Source organism: Colobus angolensis, unplaced genomic scaffold, assembly GCF_000951035.1.
Source record: "Colobus angolensis palliatus isolate OR3802 unplaced genomic scaffold, Cang.pa_1.0 Scaffold147, whole genome shotgun sequence".
In the NCBI taxonomy this organism is placed as follows: domain Eukaryota; kingdom Metazoa; phylum Chordata; class Mammalia; order Primates; family Cercopithecidae; genus Colobus; species Colobus angolensis.
The window spans coordinates 3,625,774-3,643,280 of NW_012114566.1; the positions used below are offsets into that span (position 1 = coordinate 3,625,774).

A 17,507-nucleotide genomic window follows, 5' to 3' on the forward strand; every position below is an offset into this window, starting at 1 on the left:
CCAGCCTGGGCAACAGAGCCAGATTCCGTCTCAAAAAAAAAAAAAAAAGTGTTAGCTAGAAAAATATTTTATGTAAAAATGTCCTCTTTAAAACATGTTTAAGTGACTACTTTTCAAACACAGTGTTAAAAAATTGTATACCTGTATATCAAATATTGCTTCTGGGCTACAAACCTGTACACAGCATGTTATGGTACTGAATACTGTAAACAATTATAACACAATGATAATAGCGTTTCTGTATCTGAACATACACAAGGTGCAGTAAAAATACATTATTATTACCTTATAAGACCATCACCATACATGCAGTCCATCACTGACTGAACCATCTCTATGCCACATATGAGTATACTTACCTATAAATGTGTCAAACTTTAAAGAGAACGCAACACTAGCAATACAATAGGTAATATAATCTCAGGGTCATATTACTCTATGTTGCAGTTTGTTCAAAGTATCAATAAATAACATTTGGATTATATCAGAAGATTTTACTGAAATATTAAAAATAGCAAGCTTTTAATTACCTAGAGTCATTCAATAAAAGAATAAAATGATTAAAGTGCAAATATCAGCAGTGTGATTAAAGTGACAGACTAGGTTGTAATACTGTGAGCCTCAGAGGTTGGATGTGCTATGTGGAGGATAATAAGACGTGAGAAAAAAAAACTCTAAAATGCTCCTTCGTGCAATATTCAACACATTACCACAGGTTATCATTGAGTGCCCACTGATCAGAAGAAACGACCTGAAGTATTTTCTCATTTCATTATCTTGAAAAATAAATTTAATTCGCTGTGTTTATAACAAATTAAAAAATACATATGAAAGCCAAGAAAGCTAATAATTCATGCTACAGTATCAATTGCTGAACTCAGAGGGTAATTAAGCCTAATACAGAGTTTTTTTAATAGGAAATACATAAATGCTTTAAGCAGCTTCCAGATCAGGCCATGTTTATTCCACGATCATGGAATAAAAATGCAATGCTTCATAGGATGAATAGTTATTCTATGTTGTACACATTCTGTACAGAATTAAATAGTATATTTAATATTTTAGGAGCATTCAGATTCTGGAAAATTAGAATTAATTCAACATATCTTGAGAAATACATAAAGAATTTAAGCAGTAAGAAATAAGGAATTACTGACAACATATTAAAATGTTGAAATTATATGCTAAATATATTCTTTAATTCAGTGGTGTACCTCACACCATTCTAAATGAATATGAAATTTAAGTACTTAAAAATAAATTAGCATTATTCAAACTTTGAAATATATTTATTTTCTGTTAATACTACATATTAAGAGAGAGGAATTGGTTATTTGTTCTGTCATAATAGAAATCCAAAATCTAAATTAATTTGAATAATTCCATATCTCTCCTCTGAAGGGCTTAGATCTTTATTTTAATAGTGACCCAACATATTTTTGAATTTCATTAATATGTTCCAGACAGAGCTCATATGATAGTATTTTAGAAGTTCCAAGAACTAGAAAAATATTTTATGTAAAAATATCCTCTTTAAAACGTGTTTTAATGACTACTTTTCAAACACGGACCTATATATTAATTAAAAATCATTAATGTATTAATAGCTGCTGTTAACGAAAAATTAGAATCAATCCCAGAGCTAGTTACTTTACATATATATTATATTTTATTCAATTTTTAAAATAAAATTACAAGGAAGATTTTATCTCATTTACAGGTAGGAAAACTGAATATCTGAGCAACTAAATGACTCTTCCAATATGTAGAAATAGGAAATAATTCTTATTAAATTATCATTTATTTCTAGATAATCATTATGATTGTATTTATTTATACATAATTAGAAATAAGATTTTCTCTAAAATTGTGTTCTCAAACACTAACTTATTTATATATATTAAAATAAAATTATATAAAAAACCATACTAAATATAATATACCAAAACCAACAATTGTCTGTTACTTTTAGGAAGCAGATAGTTTTTAAAAATCAAAAACGCAAGGAATGCAAATGAAGAATAGTTTTCAATATCTAGTTGAAGATGGACGTCTGGCTTCATCAAAAACTTTGTCTTTTTTTTCCCCAATCTTGTATATTCCAGAAGCAAAATTATTCTCCACCTTACAAATAGTGCACGGCATACAGTGTGTCTGATAAACATTAGTTAAATAAATAAGTGGTGAATGCAACTTTTAGTTAGTAGTTTGAATGACAAGAACAATCATTTGGAGTGCAGGGGCAGGTATAAGTTTGTGGATAGATAGAACTTCCAAAGAATGATAGTAAAGACACAAATAATATGTGAAAACATTTCACAAGCTTATATTAACATCTTAATGTTTTTAGATATTAGCAGTTTAACTTTTGTTAATAAAGTATCTTTTTTTGAGCAAACGAGAGAATATAAAAACCAGCACAAAGGAATTCCATTGTTTCAGGCTTTCTTTAATCTGAATTTTCTTGAAAATTGAATAAAGAAAACTTGTTTTCTATATGTGTCCTGGACTCTTGCCTTCTCAGTGTCTTATCATAAGCAAAGTGAGAAATCTCTGAAGTTAATATAAAATGTATAAAACTATGGGGATTCTTTTTTTTCCTAACTAATGTAGGGATATTCAAGCTTGTAGTTTAGAAGGGGCAGTAGATATCTCATGTATTCCAAAAGTTAGATAAAGGCTAAGAGAGTGAGATCCCAAGGCCAGATGAATTATGCATTTAATCTAGTATAATTTCAGAAGAATTGATTTTGAACGATGTCAATCAATCTGAGGCAAGGATTAAATGTTTCTTACTTTTTCTCTCTTTCAGAATCAGACGCTTATTGAAGACTGTGTTTATATTTGACTTGCTTTGAAGCCACTTACATAAGTGTGTGTGTATAACTATATTAAGAGACTCCTTAATTTTTGTTTTTTTGTGTGTGTATGTGATTATCTCAAAAATGGGAGATTTGAAAAGAAAGAAAAAATTTGTGATGATGGTCCCATCACCAAATCGAAAGCTTTTTATTAAACCTATAAAATAATGTGATTAATAAATATGTCATACATTAAATAAAAACTGCTATGTCTCTTATATTAGTCCTGTATAACCTAAAATCTCTAAATCCTGGATTCTATAAAAGCAGTCAAGGGGAGCTTTATATTAAAAATATACATTTGAATACAAAACTCATCAGCGATAAAATTATAATGACCAAAGAAGATTCACATTCCTTTTCTTCTATCTAAAAGTATAGAAGATATATAATTTTGGAAATTAAATTGGCCGCACAAATTAAACACAGAAAAATACTTTCTGGTCAAACGGATCTGAATTTGAATCTCAGTTTAATCCCTGGCTCACTGTGTTTCTTGAGGGCCAATGGCTACGTCTGTCTGATCCTTGGGTTTCTCATACATAAAATATAAATCAATAGTATATATTTTACAGGCTTGAGCCACCGCGCCCGGTCTTTGGGAGGCCGACACGGGTGGATCACAAGGTCAGAAGATCGAGACCATCCTGGCTAACACGGTGAAACCCCGTCTCTACTAAAAAATACAAAAAACTAGCCGGGCGAGGTCGCGGGCGCCTGTAGTCCCAGCTACTCAGGAGGCTGAGGCAGGAGAATGGTGTAAACCCGGAAGGCGGAGCTTGCAGTGAGCTGAGATCCGGCCACTGCACTCCAGCCTGGGCGACAGAGTGAGACTCCGTCTCAAAAAAAAAAAAAAAAAAAAAAAAGTATATATTTTAAATATATGTTGTGACAATTAAATAACAATGCTTAATCCACTTCCCACTAGTTTTAATAGTTACAGCTATTTCTTAGTTAATAAATGTATTCTATTTGTCATAAAATAATAGGATACATGTAATCAACCCTTACTAAAATATTACTTAGTTTTGATTATCTCATTCTCCAAAATGTACAAAAAAATCAAAGTGTGCTTTCGAACCTAGAAAATGAAAAGGAAAGATTATTATTTTATACAATTGTTGCTCTTTATATGAGGAATAACAGAAGAAAGCTTTAAAAATTTGTTCCAGATATCTAATGTTAATGAAAAAGGAAAGCTTATAAATTTTACCTGAAGAAATGACAGTAGTATCTGAGAAAAACATCCTGACACGAAATCCCTAAGAATTACTTAAGAATTATTTCCTAGAGGTACCTTTCTGTTTAGTATGTTATGTATTTATATCTACCTTCCTGAAATTCACTGGTATATTCCAAGTAACTTGACAGGTCTTTTTTGTTCTAGACAGAGTTTTGCTCTGTCACCCAGGCTGCAGTGCGGTGGCACATTTTCGGCTCAATGCAACCTCCGCCTCCCAAATTCAAGCCATTCTCCTGCCACAGCTTCTAGAGTAGCTAGGATTACAGGCTCCCGCCACTGCCCCTGGCTAATTTTTGTATTTTTAGTAGTGATGGGGTTTCACCACGCTGTTCAGGCTGGTCTCGAACTCCTGAGCTCAGGTAATCCACCCCCCTCAGCCTGCCAAAGTGCTGGGATTACAGGTGTTAGCCACTGTGCCTGGCTGTTGACAAGTCTTCTAATATGAAGAGTAAGAGGGGATCTGATTAGTTGACTAATGTTCTGACAATGAGTCTAAAATATTTAGATATCTCATTATTAGCATTCCCAAATATTTCTCATGGTGTTCTTGTCAGGCGGTGTATGTGTGTATTAATACTATCTATTCATATGTTCAAAAACTATATATAAATAGTTCATATATACTATATATAAAGTCATATAGTTTATATTCTCTGAGAGAGAGAGAGAGAGAGAGACTCTAAGGTTATATAAGATTAGTTTCTTTTATTCCATTAAGAAAAGGAGATATGTACTACTTAGATATTTGGTTTTCTATTCAATTGTTAAATTTTATCCATAGGGGAAAAAAGAAAAACAGTCTAACAGGACAATATGAAACCAACATTTATGAGACATAGATCATCTATTTTCGAATATTTATTAATATCTGATGTTCAAAAGATGTAAAGAGTAACACCATTGGGAGAAAATTATAATAAGACAAACTGCCCACATCTGGACATCTGAATGTATCTTGCTTTATAATTCAGCTACTTTGATCAATGTAGTAAAAGACACTAAAATTTAGAACTCAAGTAGATTATCTAATATCAATGTCCCTTGAGAGAGAAAAAATGGTATTAACCAGGAATCCTTTCCATATTATAATGCTTGATCAAACATATAGTTAAGTACTAGGTAATCCTTAGCTATATGAAGAAGTGGTAGAAAACTAAAATCAATTGATTAATTCAACTAAGTTAATAAAAATTATCAATCAATTATTCTCAGTACATTCACTCAGTAAGACAAAACATTACGGTTTCTACAATAAAAATTGAAAAAGAATGTAGTAACTAGAGCTCAGTTTTTATTTTAATGTCCTGTCAATTAAAATGGGGAGAAACACTTTTTTTTTTTCTTTTTTTTTTTTGAGACGGAGTCTCGCTCTGTCACCCAGGCTGGAGTGCAGTGGCCAGATCTCAGCTCACTGCAGGCTCCGCCTCCTGGGTTTACGCCATTCTCCTGCCTCAGCCTCCCGAGTAGCTGGGACTACAGGCGCCCGCCACCTCGCCTGGCTAGTTTTTTGTATTTTTAGTAGAGACGGGGTTTCACCGTGTTAGCCAGGATGGTCTCGATCTCCTGACCTCGTGATCCGCCCGTCTCGGCCTCCCAAAGTGCTGGGATTACAGGCTTGAGCCACCACGCCCGGCCGAAAAACACTTTTAAAAGACCATTTTCCATCTAAGGAATAACATTGTACTATTATACATCAATGACACCTTTCAGAACACCAAAAATATTATCTATCAGAGTAATGTACTTCATTGTATATTATTATGCTGCACTATTCCATTGAATATTTATTTAAAATGTAACTTTAAAAACAAATGCCTTTTATTAGAGAAATTGTAGGGGCAAGTTACATATCATAATTTGTTTGTCAGGCACAGTGCTATGGAAGTTTTGCTTTTCAATGACAAGTAGCTATTTAACTATCATGGAAATGTTATGAAGAAGGTATTTCTTATTTTTGTTAAATCTTTCATGATGAGTCCAAAGTTTTGAAAGGAGAAGATGTTAGGACCCAGATCCAAGCCCAGGGCATTTTTCACTACATGTGTTGCATTTAGTTAAACAACTCACTAAAGCAACTGGAAGCTTTAAGAATCTGAAGATGGTAAAAATGTTATGGACTTTGGTGAGGGAAATTCAGCAATGACATTCAAGAGGAACAATTCTAAAGAGAAGGGAAATGGAAAATGTGATCGTGTATTGATTGGACTGTGAAGTGAGAGAGAAGTATAATCCTGAAAAGCAGATCCTTCACAATATGAAAAGGATTGTTTCTATTCATATCCTGGGCTCTTTTTCAGTGTAGGCAAGCTGTGGTAGTGTGGTGGGGGTGCAGGGTTTATACGAATATAGCAAAATATTACTTTTTAATCTATCCAGGCAATTATTTCCATTCCTCATTTCTTGTCCATAGGTATGGCTTGTGCCATCCACATAATTTCAGTTTTATTCTTTTAAAAGATAATTTTATCTTTTATCAGCTATTGATATTTCTCATTTATACATTTCCATTATTTTATACAATTGCATTTGAATTCCATTGAAGCAATGTTAATACAATGGGAAAAAACTGAAGCTTTATTGGTGTAGGATCACTGTTTTAGCTGAAGTATCTTAAAACACTCTGTTGCTAGATAATTTCCTATTGATAGCATACGTGTTAGGAAATTCATAATATAATTTATTCATCTTAAATGTATTGAACTGCATGCTCATTAAATTTTTACAAGGATATCTCTATTAAAAAAAGGCAAAATGATTATTTAGATTCATAAAAAACCTACCACATAATGTACTAAACTGTTTTCTTTGTTCAATATCTAAATTCTGAGTAATGCTATGTGTAGATGTCCTAATAAGTATTAATAACTCACACAAATAAAACATATTATCTGATTTTAAGAAGACACAAATATTGTGATAGATGGTTTTACTTTTGTGTCATCTAAAATAATTACGTGTTCCTTAAATATGCATTGAAACTAATCAGGTAAACATACTAAGATACTTTTTAAAATAGCATTTTTCTTGTATAATGCATCTTCAATTTTCAATAGTTTTCTTTTCAAACTAAGGAAGTTCTCACATTTAACCATTCTTACTCTTTGAAAACATTAAGATAATTGTTTTACTTTAAATAACTAACACAGCTTTCTTCAGTGAAAATCACATGAAGAAAAGGAAACACTTGGAGAAAACCTTAAACCTCACTTATAGAGAATTCCCAGGGATAATCACTCAGGCTATTTAGAACAACAAAAAGTAAATTTCTATGATAACAAAGTCTGACTTGATTGACTTTGGAGCAAATTTGACTTTTTTCATAAAACTGTAGCAATGCTATCAAGATAAACCTTTTACAACTACTTTGAAGTATTATTATATGTGAATCTCAGAAGCATTTTTATTTGTTTTTTAATACCTTGTTGCTTTCGTGGATCATAAATCTGAAGCCCAAATAGGGGTGGTCTTTCATGCCTCAGCAATGTCACCTCACTCGTTATCAAATCGAGTTGAAAAATGGAACCATTCATATAATCTGTCCAGAATACATAATTTCCATGATGCGACAGTCCAAAAGGGTGGTTCAGTTCTCTCCCACTGTAAACAATCTGTAAAACATAAACACATTGTGAAAAATCAGGACTCGACTTTAGAAACATAACCAGATATTTAGAGAAAGTGACACTCAATAAGTATAACAGATAACAATCTAATATCTTAACTCATTTTCTCTGATAGATTTGAAAAATGGATTTCACAATGTGAGCATATTTTTTGTTTGTTTTAGGGCATGCTATTTGAAGGAAACCATCTATATTTTATCCATGTAAATTCTTTCATCTATGGCATGGAAAATATGGTTAAGAATGCAAATATTAAAATTACTTTTCCCTACTCTCATTCCTGTTTCTTTTGCTTATGATATTTCAATATCGTATCCTGGGATAGAAAGCAATCTGAATAATCATGTTTATTTCAACATTGCTCATCCAGTAACCAACAGATAGAAGATGTTCAAACAGCATTGGGAGTAAAAATAATCCTCTTACTTTAATTGGGCCAATGCAAATTTAAGAAATCTTGGATCTGACAGAAAAGATGGTAAAGATTTTAATTTTAAACACAGACACATTTATTCTTAGTAAATAGAAAAAAACTCACTGGCAAATTAAATTCTGATTATGTTAATGTATTCCACTTACATTCTAGTTATATTGTTTTGTTGTTCCTTAAATGGAGGAATCATGTGATAAAACTTTAAGTCCAGTTTCACATGAAGGATTGTAGAAGGGGAATAAATTATACCTCAATAATAATACTTTTTCACCTTTCACCACAAATAAAAATATATTGAATACAAGATGAAAAAGATTTTGTATTCACTTAATATTAGATAATTAAGAAAATGATCTAAATAATTAGGGTCATAAATTTAAATTTCGCTCCTTTTAACTGAACTATTCTTACCAAATTATCATATATTGAATAATTGACATGGTTTCTTAATTTTTTTTTCACCTTTACGTAAGCTAAAATATGCTGGCCATGAAAGTATTATGTTTATTGTTTACATACCAACATCTTCTAAGAAAGCATAAAGATTTATCTAGCACCTGTTAAGTATATGACATTAGGTTAAATGCCAACCAATTGTACTTATTTGAAGAAGAAAGTATTTACAGTATTGTTAGAGTCAATCAACATTGATTGATTAGTATTTCCTTCTAAAACAGAATCCATAATGAGTAGGCTTAGCCAAATATGCAGTTTTTCTTTCCAAAAAGAAAAGAAATATAACTTAAAGGAAGTGTTTTGGTCATTTCATTTTTTTTTTTTTTTTTGAGGTGGAGTCTCGCTCTGTCGCCCGGACTGGAGTGCGGTGGCCGGATCTCAGCTCACTGCAAGCTCCGTCTCCCGGGTTTACGCCATTCTCCTGCCTCAGCCTCCCAAGTAGCTGGGACCACAGGCACCCGCCACCTCGCCCGGCTAGTTTTTGTATTTTTAGTAGAGACGGGGTTTCACCGTGTTAGCCAGGATGGTCTCGATCTCCTGACCTCGTGATCCACCTGTCTCGGCCTCCTAAAGTGCTGGGATTACAGGCTTGAGCCACCGCGCCCGGCCGTGTTTTGGTCATTTCTAACATTCCCTTTTTCTATTATTTAACTCATAAAGTCAGTTATTGGTGTTATGTGTAATTAGGTAACCAAAACATGAAATATAGAGGTTCTGTTTTGTCAACTATGCCTCTGTCTCACAGCCAACTGCATCGTCCTCAATTTTACCTAAGAATTTCAAAATCATTTTGCAGTTAGTCTAGCAAAAAAAAGCAAGAGGAAACTGATACCTATTCATACCAATAAGCTTGAAGTTCGGCTCATTCCTACTATATGTTTAATTTTCAATGTCACCAAGTTACTTACTCAACTAAATACAGTGTAATTACTTCCTCATCGTACATAATGTTAAACTTCAGCTGAAGATATTGAACATATTTTAATAGAGTGGGGTTGCTCGGTTATAGAAAACTCATCAATAATGCAGAAAAACTGCATTTTAAAACAGCTCTGATATCCTGAGAGCTGCTTTTAAAAATCCCACAAATCCTGGCACACCACAGTGAGCTGGGCCTGATCTCCCAGAGGCAAGTGCCAGCTGCACTCCTTAATGCTCAGCCTCCTTCAGCCACCCCATGGAGACCATTGGCAGCCACCTCAGAAGAGTAAAAATAAACTTGAAAGTATTTTTAACACAACACAACAAGGCTCTGTGAAAAAAAGAAGCCTGTGGGTTAAAAACAGCAGCATTTGTCTTTTACCTTCCTGTGAGTTCCATTCAAAAACACTTTTTCAATATGATCGTAATAGGCATCACACCAGTATAATGTGTTGGTGTGAAAGTCCAGAGTTAAACCATTTGGCCACAGCATCTTTGAAGTCACAAAAATCTGCCGATTGAATCCATCCATCCAGGCCTTCTCAATCCTTCCCACGCTGTCATCTATTTCATCTTCCTCCCAGTCTGTCCAATACATCCAACTAAGACATTAAAAATGCATATGTGTTATTACAACCAACCACAGTATAGACACTTCCTCAGATTTGGCAGTTCCATAAATTCTAGTTTCATTCTGATTTGTCCTCCTATCTAAGTGCTTATCTGTCAAAGAGTGGGCAATTGTGACGTTTTAAGGAAAGCAAAGACTTGTTTGGTAGAACTGTGCGTTTACACTTATTACAGAAAAGCCAACTGCCACCACTATCACACTTACTGGCTTCACGCATTAATGAACCTGACAGTAAATGCCAAATAGCTATTTTTGGGACGTGGTGATACCAAGTACAGGAAATGATTTTCTGGGTCATTACTGTTTTAAGTGTTGTCTACCTCAAAAAGTATATCATCAATTACATGATTAAAAAGCAGATCGACTGGCATGAGAACCCATGGCACAGTTAAAGATTTACTCCAGACTTTAGTTAATCTCAGATGAATTATTATTTTTTAAGACAGGTAATTGAACTGCCTTTGTTCTAAAGGGCATAGTCATACTGAGTTTGTTTGGCTAGGTCTGATTTGTCTTCCTGATGCAAATAATCTATGTTTTATTGCTGCTTATTATTACCCCAAAATCTACAGAAGATGATTTATCTGCACATAAGTTTAGTAATAGCAAGTTGACTGACCTTGAGATTTTGAGCTTTAATTACTATCTCAAACAAAAACATCTGCCTTTAAAAACAAATCTTTTGTATAAGCTCTAACAGTAGGAGAGGAGGTCTTGAACTAATGTTCCAATTCCCTCATGAATGAGGTTAAAACCCACCACATGGGTTGTTTTAGGGTCATGTGAAAGTTCTTGAGTTTATTAATTAAAGTGTAGGTTTAATCCAGTCATCTCATATACAACTTTATAAAGTCTCAAATCTTTTCTAAGCTGCTGACCCTTGAAATACACTTATTAGATCTCCTGCCTCCCCCATTTTGTAGACCCTAAGAATTTCTAAGTGCATTTGGAAAAAGTCTGTCACCATGACAAAAAATCCTACTGTGATCTAAACTGGCTGACTTGGGAAAACTGAGGATGAACACACTACCCATTATTTCAAACCAATTAAGCTCTTTTTACATTCTCTTAACGGTTTCCAATTATGTTGATACGCCTTTTCAGACCCAAGGAAGTATACTGAGACTGTTGAATTGTATTAATCCTACAAATAAACACGGAAGTATTTATATCTTGTGTCTTGTACTTCCTTAAAGTGATTTTTTAATTAGGACAATTTAGTAACGAAAAGGATAGTCATTCTGTTTGCTCTAATTCTATGCTAGTTAGGTATAACTACTTGACATCAGCTATATAAATGAACTATACAAAGGCGAAACATGCAATCTTTTCATCTCTATTGATATTTTCCTGAAATATTTTTATATAAAGTTGATCAATGCAGTTTTATTTTTGCTAATTTATGACTTATTAATATTGCAGTTATCTTACCCTACAGCTTCTACTTTTGATCATGGCAACACATTTTTTTCTGTGACCCAAATCACACATACATGTGCCTGTGTGTGCTTGTGCGCACACACACACACACACACACAAAATAAATCTGGATATTCTAAATATACTGCATATTCTTTTACTATTTGAAAAAAGGAATTGTTCGCCAACTGACCCATCACTTAAAATTATTTTTATTTAAACAAAATATAAGAAAATTATTTTTCTAAGTAATGTCAATCTGAGAGAGGAGATACATATATATATATATATATATATATGCTTAAATGTATATTGTGGGCCAGGCACCATGGCTCATGTGTGTAATCCCAGCACTTTGGGAGGTTGAGGCAGGTGAATTACTTGAGCCCAGGAGTTTGAGACTAGGATGAGCTACATGGCAAAACCTCATCTCTACAAAAAAATACGAAAAGTATCCAGGCATGGTAGCTTGTGCCTGTAATTCCAGCGAGTCTCAAAGCTGAGGTGGGGGAATCGATCACTTGAACCCAGGCTATCAAGGCTGTTGTGAGCCAAGATCATACTACTGCACTCCAGCCTGGGTAACAGAGTGAGATCCTGTCTCAAAAATATAAAAATAATAAAAAATAATATTATGAAAGCTTTGCAATCAATACCAAATGATGAGAATTCTTAAACACACGAAATAGAAATATAACCTATAAAATAAGCAGGAACTAATACAAGTATTTTTTCTAAGTGGACCTCTGAGTATTCTTCACATAAAACATAGGTTAATCTGACCTTCTGTTAATATAGCAAGAAAAATTCTACCTTCTATTTCAAGCACTGTTCAAATGTAATTATCTGATGAAGACTATCCCCAGCCTTTCTGGAGATGAGTCAAAATAAGCTCTTTCCTCTGTTTATCAGTAACATTGTCTAGTTTTAAATAATATTTATTGCACTTATTCCTTGTATATAGGGATGGGTGGTAGGAAGACATTACAGGGATGCAGATATTGTCTCAATGAAAAAAATATTCTATTAATCAGAATTGCCTTCAGATAGCTTGAAGTACGTAGATGCTACAGGTTTCTAACATAATTTGGATGCCTACAAACTTGGGAGATGTTGAAGAGGATTTCTAAATTTGATGAAAGAGTTGGAGCTAGTGGGCTGTACATTTTCTTCTAAATTATACGTTTCTGTGACTTCCACATTTATGTCATCTCTTGGGCACAAAAAAGCCTCTTTAGCTCTATCAGAAAACATTTTCTCTAACAGAATAGTGAGAAAGAAGATACTGTTTTAAGACAGAAATTTCTTTAATTTCTGTTTTAAGACAGAAATTTAAAATTAAAAAATCTCTTCATATAGATTTGGACAGTGTGGAATAAATACTCTCTTCAAAAACTAAGGCTGATTTAACAGATGATTATATAATCCAAACATAAAATCACCAAAATTACTTTATAATTATGCCCCGTGAAAACACTTACAATGAGTTCACTCACTCCCTACAAAGAAGCACCCTGGTTGTATGTGGAGCTACTCTCAACACAAACAACTCTAGGAACTGCAATTTGGTGATCTCAGTTTACAAGGGATTCACATGCCTCCCATACAACACATAGTTTTTGTATGTGTGCAGTGAAGTGTAAAGAAAATCTATTTTTTGATGTCTTGAAACAATAATATGTAAGCCATGGAAGGAAAACACTCCAAAAAACTACACATGTAAAATATTCAATAAATAACATTTTTTAAGTTATAAAATACTATTAAAATTTCTCTCTTCTTTGATATTTCTATAAGTACAGTTTTGCATGCAGGTAATAGCGCTGAATAAAAATCAAAAGAAAACATATCGCCAAGAATTGGACTAAATATTTCATTCTAAAACAAGTAATACATACTATAAAATGATGTCCCTATATAGAAATTATGATGGTATCTAAAATTGTGATTATCATCCTAGACTAATAAAAAGCAGTGAAGTTTAGTGGCTAAGAGTAAAGTCACAGAGACAGGCTGCCTGGGAATAAATGTATACCCAGTCTTTTACTAACTGAATGGTGTTTGGCAAGGCAGTTATCATTTTCAACTTTATAAAACAGGGATAAGAATAGCAATTAATTCAGAGGATTATTGTGAGGGTTACAAAATAGGGTCATAGTAACCCATTTAATAAAATGTCTGACCTGCAGGAAATGTATAAAAACTTTTGCTATTTTTTTGAATACACTAAATTTCAATTGCCTTTAAAATATAGAATTGATTCTCTAATTGAATTGATTATTTATCTTGGTGTTGGCTGCTCAAAATACAGAATTATAGTGCTAGTTTTAATAAATCAAGTAATATATCTTTGTGCAGCAATCTATTTCAGGTCACTGTATTTTGACATGTTTATTTAGTACATTCTCTAGGACAGAAAAACCATTAAATGTGTAACTTATCCATTAAGACCATTTGTGTGGAATTTCAGCTATACATATGAATTAAAATAAAGCTGACTACTATTAACTATGTAAGAAATACATTTATCTACTATCATTTTTCTTATATAAAGCTAGTCAAATATTTCATACCCATTAATTGGATCCACCACAATTCCTCTGGGATGAGACATTTCACCCTCTAAAAGAGTCTTCCGACTCTGAGAAGCTTTTTCCAGCCTGGCCACATTAATGGTTTTCCTATGGCCATCGTTGGTCCAGTAAAGATTATTTCCAATCCAGTCCACAGCAATGCCCTCTACATTATCCAGATCTATATATATATAAAAAAGCAAAAACAAGAAAGAAACTGCTTTTACAATTACAGTAAAATCATTGTTCACTACTAATATTCTACCTAATAAAAACTTTAGTTCAAAAAGGAATGAACTCTGATCCATGAAATCTTTATGGTGTAATTTTTGCAAATGTCACTATTTTACAGAATACTTTTCAATTTTATTTTGGATGTCTTTTTATGTGAATAATAGACCCTCTCTCAGTTGTACACAATGTTAACAAATTAATCATGGTCATTAACTTAGATTTTAATTGAACCTCAATTTATTGTAATTCAGTGATCCGCAGAAAAATGGAACATGTAAGTGATAGGAGTGAAAAAGCTCGAATGTAAGTAGCAAATTCAGCAACATAGACTGTTCTGAAGAAAAATCTCTAGTACTGTGTGAGCATGTTCAAACTTGTAAAAAATGTAATCTGAGTAATCAAAATAATAGGAACGTCCTCTTGCCCAAGGATGAACAGTTTCAGCAGGAGCACAAGTATGAAAGCCCAGGACAGGCTTTCATCCCAGAACTGCGTCAACAGTGAATCGCAAGGAATCGCTGAAATATTTCTATTTTTGACTTACCTTACAAAGAATCCTATTACAGGATTATGTGACATACAGGCAATGATAATTCAAATGTAACAGACAAATAATAATCCTAGGAGTTCACCTAATTCAAACCCTTTATTTTATAAAGGGGGGTAACGAAAACTTCAAAGTGAAGGCAGTTACTTATAGTCTATTATCATTCACGAAGCAGTAGCAATTGGATAAAAATCCAAGCCTTATGACCCGCAGTGTGGAAATGCTCAAAACAGCACAGTTCCTAGGGTGAGTTTCTGTAGCATCCTGTCGTTGCTTTTTGTCATTTTGTAAACCACACTTCAGCCTACAACATTACAACGACAATTCTATTCTCCCGTTGCAGGAAAAATTGCTATGAACTCCTTCTTTTCTCTCAATACCAAGGGAGTCTGCACAGACTTCCTCTTTTCCTTTTTGGCATGAGTTACAAAACTGGAATTTACTGGACAAAAGCAATAGGTAGTATATGTTAGAGAAGGAGCTGTGTATTCACACACTACAAGAAAATCTGTATCACATTTCCCTGTATGCAGACACAATGGATATTTACTATTATCATGTTGTTTAATCATGGTCCTTCTGGCTCAGGAAAAAACCTACAATTTTCCCTTGTAACCCTTTTTGCTAATCAACATGTATCATGATTCAGAATGACTGATACAAAATGTGATCTGATCTAACTGAAAATCCCATTATAGTGAATCAGATATGTTCCCAATTTCACTAAGCTATCTGCTTCATTACCATCCAATATGAGTAACTTTCATAGGTTAATTGTGCCTGTGCTTAGAAAAAGAAGTTTAATTTTGTATTTACTTATTGACACTTAATTTTCCTGAGCACTTTCCTATTCTTGCATAATGGAACGAGAGTAGTTATTTACTCTTTTCTATTTATTATAGTCTATAGCTGATTTCCATCTTAGTTGGTTTTCAAAAATTGAATTACATTTGAAATCTGCTCCAGTATAAAAAAGTCTTCATGCTGGATAACCTTCTTATTTTTGAAACTTTTCCTTTTAATATATGACTAGAGATTTATTTATTTTTTTTCATATGAAGCAGTTACAATGCTGTATGGATGAAATTTTTGTTTCTGACACTTGGGTAAGCAAACTCAGTGATACATCAGGAAAGTGAAGATTATAATAGCACCTACCTCATCGGGTGATTACAAATGACAAACTATTAATAGCTACTGCATGTAAACATTTAGCATATTTCCTGGAATACAGTAACTTCTCAGTTCATGTTAGTTTTTATTAACCTATCAGGATTAAAAAATATTTTGTATCTCTTCTGTCTCCTTTCTTTAAGGGTACTACTTGAAAGGAATATATCTTATGTTTCTTGCCTTTAAAATGCTTTTTTTCTGTATTTTCTTGCATTTTTACCAGTGACTAACTTTGACTAAAAATAGTATATAAATAAATATATGTGATATTCTTAAAATAATGGTTGGCACATACTAAATAATACATAAATATAATGATTATTATTCCTGTAATAATATCACTATAATTTCTGTATAATCTTTCCTTAAGCAAGGTATCTACTGTATTAAGATAGTAATAAAGGAATTAGCCTAGAGTATTTTTTAAGGTTGTTTTCTGTTTGTGCTTTGATTTATTTTTCTGTTATAGGGAGAATGACAATGAATAAAAATTTTAAAATAAGAAAATGTATGAAAAGATCTATGAGCAAATTGGGAATCTTTTTAGGTTATCTTTAATAGGGCAAAGAGGAATTTCTCTTTTGCAGAACAAAGTTTGAACAATCAATTACTTCCTTTCTCAACAAATATACATTGATAAGCGAAGCATTCTGCTTCCACATTATTTGATCCCTGCTTTAACTTATAAATTAGATGGAGAAGTTATACATGTAGAACATCAGTCTTACGTACGTTTGATATTTTATTCAAAGGGGTCTGTTTTGGTCCTGCCTGAGACTGACTAATAATGACTCTATGAACAAAAGCCCTTTAACCAGATCAGGTACATATGAAGGTTGTGGCATTCAAAGGTCAAAAAACATCAGTGACTACATAGAGTCCAATTATTAGCTTGAGAAAACACATGATATTAAAATGCAAAGAAGATGTTTGATAAACTTGGTAGAATAGATTGCTTTGTGTACTTTGGGATAGAGTTCAAGTATCCTACATTATAAAATTCATATTTGCTACTATTTATTATTATTATTGGATAACTAATAGCAAACAAGAGCATGACTATTTTAAAAATCTGGTCAAAATCTCCCTTAGCTTTCACAAAATACCCATTTTCATGCATCCATAGGCAAGGAATCAACATGTTTGTTCTTCTCCAGAAAAAAAAAAATCCAGTAGATAATTATTTCTAAACTTTGTTTAGATTAATATTATGTCTATATTTTTCATGCTAAGTGAAGATATTGCACATTTACTCATATTCAGAAAATAAAGCCTTTTCATGCATTGTGAAAACTTAATGTATTATTTTTCTCAAATTATTAAAATTTCTACAACATATTATCTTTGTAAACATTGTTCTAGCAATCTCTTTTTTTTTTTTTTTTTTTTTTTT

General features: G+C 32.7%; 1 protein-coding gene across 1 annotated transcript in view; it reads right to left on the minus strand.

Annotated features, from left to right (window-relative positions):
• Nucleotides 1–17,507, minus strand: part of LRP1B (low density lipoprotein receptor-related protein 1B) — a 1,318,888-nt gene that overhangs the window by 829,821 nt on the left and 471,560 nt on the right. The window contains exons 11-13 of the mRNA XM_011935709.1: nucleotides 14,161–14,341; nucleotides 9,920–10,139; nucleotides 7,523–7,712 (exon numbers count right to left, since the gene is read on the minus strand). Of these exons, the coding sequence (XP_011791099.1) occupies nucleotides 7,523–7,712; nucleotides 9,920–10,139; nucleotides 14,161–14,341 (591 nt within the window). The remainder of the gene's footprint in view (nucleotides 1–7,522; nucleotides 7,713–9,919; nucleotides 10,140–14,160; nucleotides 14,342–17,507) is intronic.